The sequence below is a fragment of the Hevea brasiliensis genome, chromosome 13 (genome assembly GCF_030052815.1).
Source record: "Hevea brasiliensis isolate MT/VB/25A 57/8 chromosome 13, ASM3005281v1, whole genome shotgun sequence".
In the NCBI taxonomy this organism is placed as follows: Eukaryota; Viridiplantae; Streptophyta; class Magnoliopsida; order Malpighiales; family Euphorbiaceae; genus Hevea; species Hevea brasiliensis.
In genome coordinates this window covers 77847244-77852398 of record NC_079505.1, presented here as the reverse complement: position 1 = coordinate 77852398, position 5155 = coordinate 77847244, and the positions used below count along the sequence as shown (strand labels likewise).

General features: G+C 36.8%; 1 protein-coding gene across 4 annotated transcripts; it reads left to right on the top strand.

The window, feature by feature from the left end:
- On the top strand, positions 1 to 4630 carry LOC110653851 (uncharacterized). Of its 4 annotated transcripts, none has more exons than XM_058132306.1 (7): positions 6 to 399; positions 1017 to 1477; positions 2033 to 2216; positions 2352 to 2497; positions 2686 to 2797; positions 3043 to 3276; positions 4128 to 4630. In XM_058132306.1, the coding sequence occupies exons 1-7, from the start codon at positions 349 to 351 to the stop codon at positions 4341 to 4343; spliced, it is 1404 nt and encodes a 467-aa protein (XP_057988289.1). In that variant the 5' UTR covers positions 6 to 348; the 3' UTR covers positions 4344 to 4630. The 4 variants fall into 4 exon arrangements, 3 of the variants coding, with proteins under 3 accessions (XP_057988289.1, XP_021665346.2, XP_057988290.1); XM_021809654.2 differs by having other exon boundaries at positions 7 to 399; positions 2352 to 2576; positions 2681 to 2797; XM_058132307.1 differs by lacking the exon at positions 6 to 399 and adding an exon at positions 438 to 818 and having other exon boundaries at positions 2352 to 2576; positions 2681 to 2797.
- The last annotated feature ends 525 nt before the right edge of the window (positions 4631 to 5155 follow it).

Sequence of the window (5155 nt, the reverse complement as noted above, 5' to 3'; positions counted from 1 at the left end):
CAAAATTTTTTTTTTTTTTATGAGTAATGTGATTATAATCAACATTCTCGGTATAACATTGAATGGAATAATTTCTCCTCATCAGTCTTTCTCTGTGGCAGTTAAATTTCAGAGTTTCAGTTTCCCCTCCAATTGTCGTCAAATTCTTTATTATTTCTGTGGAAGAAAAACCCTAACAGCCTCCATTCATCATTATCTCTCACACCCTCTCTTTCTCTCTGACAAAATCACCCCTTCGAAGGTTGAAGTTGAAGTTCGTGCTCATGTGTGGCGCTAAATTGATCCTAAACAACAATGCTTTGATCAATCAATCTGCCAATCCTTCAATCCCTCACTAAAGTTAACGCTATGAGCGATTCGCAGTCCTCCTCCTCCTCCTCCGACTCCGCCATCGATCAGGTCCTTTTCTATCTATTTCATTTTGTTTCGATTAGTATATGCCTTTTCTAGTTATTTTATTTCCATCAATTCCTACTTATTCTTTTTATACTTCTGCTATTTCATTGATTGTGATAGTTTATGGTATGTATTCGTTTTATAATCTGAGCAAATTCTTCAGTTTAGAATTGAACAGTGTAAATTTTCATTAAAATGGTATATTTGTGGTTGCATGAGATGAGGAGTATTGTTTATGATGGGTCTTCTCATGCAAAGAGAAAACTCATAATAATCCAATGTTAAAGCTGTAAGACCGCACACTTACTCTCTGCCCAAAGAGAGCTGGAATTCTGGATCTCAATTTGAGAAATATTGTAATCTAAGAGCTAATACTAGCTTGTTTACTCAAATCTGGTCGGGCGAACCTGCTTCTTGCATCGGTACCCTTCTTTTGTCCTATATAAATTAATTTCACAATTTGATTAGTGCTGAACAGGTTCTGTGACTCCTTACTTTAACACTAATTCAAATTATCAAAATTGTATTTAATTGGATGTTAATCCTTTTTTTTTATTTGCCCTTCTTTTTCTTCATGATTATCTGATTTTTATCTTTCTTCTTCCTCTTCTTGGTATTAGAATGTAAGGAGAAGTCATAGAAGTGGCAGCGGTGGTCAAACTTTGGCTTCTGACTTACCAAGGCATTGGCATGATGTTTTCTGGTTAGGGATCTTCTTACTTCATTTGATCGGATTAGGATTTGGTCTTACAGTTGTTGGGCTCAATAGGTTTAAGAAATCAGATAGGTTTAATCTTGATAGATTTGCCACTGGTTCCGTGGGAAATAATAGGGGATTGACTGAGGATTATTGGCCAATGTATGCTCTTGCTGGTGGAGTTGGAACTTTACTTGGGTGGACTTGGTTGTTGTTACTTGGTTCTCGTGCAAATCAGATGATGAAGATCTCAGTCCATATTTTGACTACTTATCTTGCTGTGATCAGTGTGTTGTGTTTCTGGTGTGAGCAGTTTTTCTGGGGTGTTGCATTTGCGATTGGTGCTGCATTGCAATTTTTGTATGTCATATCTGTCATAGACAGGTATGAGCATTCTTCTTTAAAATCATATCTCCACTATGAGGTCTGGTTTCTATATGTACGTATATGAGAAGAAGCCTAGTGTAGCATAGTGTTTAATTGTTTTCTTTCCCCTTCATTCAGGAAAACTTAAACTTTGTTCCCTTCAATGAAGTAGCTAATTTTTATTCCTCTTAATTTAGTTTGTGGAATATGCTAATCTACAATGTTAATGTTGGTTTTGTATTCAAATCTGATTGAAAAGTTGGTCTTTCACAATGTACTGTAGTTTCAAAAATATCTAATGCATCTGTAATGGTAGTAGCTGTTCCCAATTGTCTGGGGAGCCAAGCCTTGTTCTATACAGTTGAAGTAGATTTATTATTTTCTTGCAAGGATTATTTGTTCAACTGTTGAACCTACTGTATCTTAATCTCTCTCTCTCTCTCTCTCTCTCTCTCTCTCTCTCTCTCTCTCTCAGTGTCCTTTTTAGTTTTTACACACAAATGCGATAGAGAAGTTGCAAATTGGAAATCTGGACCATAAGATCCATCTCTGATAGTTGTTGTTCTTTCGTAGACTTCCATTTACCATGCTGGTGCTGCAAAAAGCTGTGAAGATGGTATGGAGTCTACCTGAAGTTATGAGAGTTGCATATGCATTCATGCTAGTTATGCTTTTATGGATGGGAATATGGTCTTTTGGAGCAGCTGGTGTTCTGGCTTCTAGGATGGAGGATGGTGTACGCTGGTGGCTTCTTGTGGTGAGCTGGCAAGTTTTGCTCTTTATTACATCTTCTGTCTCTGGGATGAGAACTGCAACAGAGTTCTATTAGAACATCCCTTATCTTCAGCCTATAGTGTAGATACGCTTCTAATGCTGTTAATTGTATGCCCAGATTCTCTCAGTAAGCTTATTCTGGACGGGTGCAGTCCTCTGTAACACTGTACATGTTATAGTGTCTGGGATGGTGTTCCTTGTTCTTATTCATGGTGGTCGAGAAGCAGCATCAATGCCTCCTAACCCATTGATTAAGTCTTTAAGGTATGCTGTGACAACATCTTTTGGCAGCATTTGCTATGGATCACTGTTCACAGCTGCAATTAGGACATTGCGGTGGGAGGTAGGCTTTGCCTGCATTGGCTTTTGGTTTAAGTGGTTTGCTAGCTTGCATCTTATTTGGTTTCTGTTCTGGCCTTTTTTTTTTAACTCACAAGTATATTTTAGATCAGGGGATTGCGGTCAAAGATTGGCAGGAATGAGTGCTTGCTTTGCTGTGTTGATTTTATGTTTCATCTCGTGGAGACTCTTGTCCGGTTTTTTAACAAGTATGCCTATGTCCAGGTATACTCTGTCAAAGTTCTGTCCCTTGCACAAATTTTTAATATAAAACGGTATAAGATTTTGGTAAGACGCCGCCATCTATGACTAACATTTGGTCCAGTACTGAAAAAGATTCAGTAGAGCTGTTTTCACTTTGGTATTTATTTATTTATTTATTTTTGCTAAGAAATAGTTGAATTGGGATTAGTGATGGCCAATTTGTGCAAAATTAAATAACAATAGCATAGTTTGATCGGTTCTTTCAGATAGCTGTTTATGGCAAAAGTTTTAACCATTCAGCAAGGGATGCCTGGGAATTATTCCAATCAACTGGAGTTGAAGCACTTGTGGCTTATGATTGTTCAGGTGCTGTTCTATTGATGGGAGCAGTTTTGAGTGGGCTTATCACTGGAACTTGCTCAGGTGTTTGGACTCATATTAAATGGAGTGACAGAGTAATCATGATAGGATCCACTGCAATGTTGATGGGAATGGTGTTGGTAGGTTTGCTTTTTTGCCTGGTGTTTGTCTTTTTACTAATTGCTCTGTAATTTCACAGTCAATTAGAAAATTCTAGTTCCATATTTCACTTGCTGGTTCTGGTACTCTTTAAGTTATGTATAATTTAAAGGATGTGCAGTTTCCTTTTCTTGGTTTTCTAAAAGTATGTTTCATTGTAGCAACAGTCCCTTCATTCTTATTCACACAGCAGAGTTTAGACAAATTGACCTTTTGACTATCCAGCTTCTTTGTCCATTTGGTACAAAATTCTTTCAAATCTAAAGTATCACTTCGTTCCTGCAATTAAAACTGATAGTTTCCATGTTGTTTATATCGTTCTCATCCAGAAAAAGAAAATGAAGTATACTTTTTGTATATAAAGCAAACGTTTATGATTTAGTTTTCTAAAAATTCGACACAATGAGAGACCCTGCATTTCAATTGCTTTCCATCAGGCTTTTTCTTTCAGGATAAATTTCATCTTATTCTATGTTGATAGAGGTTTTTGATGATCCTTCCACTGCTGTGACTGATGGGTTTCAGTTGCAGTAATAAATAAAGAAGGTGGCTTCAGTTTCAGATTTCTCTAGAAATCCGAGCAAAGCCGGCCATTTCTTGACCATATAACTGTGTGATTGTTCCTCTGTGAAGATACTGTTTATCAACCATGAATGAGATTATAATCTGAATCACAAACCATGCTTTCATCCTGCAATATCAATTTGTATCTTCTCATCGCACCATGGCATGCTTTCTTTTCTTTCTTGTTTGCATCTCCTCCCAACCAAACCATACTTTGTGTGTGTACACTGCGCATATGTGACTAACAAGACAGATATTTCTGGTCCAGGTTGGATTAGCCATGGTTGTGGTTGAGAGTGCTGTTACATCCATATATATCTGCTTTGCAGAAGACCCCTTGTTGATTCACAGATGGGATGCTGAATTCTTCAACCAGTTGTCTGAGACACTGCACCAGCGTTTACAACATAGGAGTGACCGAGCAAGGGAAGTATTGACTCACAATGGATTTGATATTCACATACAAGAAACTATCCCTGTCTGATTACTCATCTTTATTTTTTGATCCAAGTAAGTCAATCTTATATTTAGTTTGGAATATTTGTGAACTGCGGTACATAGAAATGAAAATTATTGATAGTCAATAAGGTTGGAATGATGTGTTTTTGGAACTGTCATGTTAAGCAAATTTAGATAGCCGATTGGTTTCAAAATTGTTTCGAGTCGATGAATATTATTAGTTCAAATTGCAGGCTCTTTTGTTGAATGTCTTTTTCATTTCATCGATTACAAACAAATCTTATTATATTATCTGGTCTTTTTTCCCCTCAACTATTCGTCTGATTACTTGTAATGGCATTGTTGCTATTGTTTTTAATAATTAATGGAAAGTTGGTTAAGACATCCATAAAACAACATGTATCAGGTGGTGGTGGTGGTCTTTATTGCCTAGTCAACTACTTGGGCATAACTCTGGCCTCTTGAGATTTGCTAGTTTAAACTCTCTTTTCCCTAAATTGGCTATTGTTTAATTTCAGAGAAAACCTATAGCATGGGGAATGGGGATTAGAAATTCTGGGATGGGGGATTGGGTCTTTAGTGGGAAATCCAAAACAACATAATATATATATATATATATGAAGTAGCAACCCGTATGTTGATTTTGGGGGATGAAATATTAAGGACAAATGCAACAATTGGGCCTGTTCACTTTGGAAAATACGGTAGTTTTTTGAAAAAGTTTTCTCAAACAATTGAAAATAGAGTTTTGTGCGCTTACAATTGGAGCTAGCAATTCGTGTTTGTAGGCCATGAATAGGTCGAGTCTAAAAATGGTTAACCTGAACAATTCGTTTA

What these genes read in the sequence shown, in the direction of transcription:
- LOC110653851 (XM_021809654.2), top strand. Translation starts at nt 349, where the DNA reads ATGAGCGATTCGCAGTCCTCCTCCTCCTCCTCCGACTCCGCCATCGAT. An exon ending in TACGCTGGTGGCTTCTTGTG is followed by an intron (nt 2,217 to 2,351) that starts GTGAGCTGGCAA and finishes TTGTATGCCCAG; the next exon opens with ATTCTCTCAGTAAGCTTATT. An exon ending in ACAAGTATGCCTATGTCCAG is followed by an intron (nt 2,798 to 3,042) that starts GTATACTCTGTC and finishes CGGTTCTTTCAG; the next exon opens with ATAGCTGTTTATGGCAAAAG.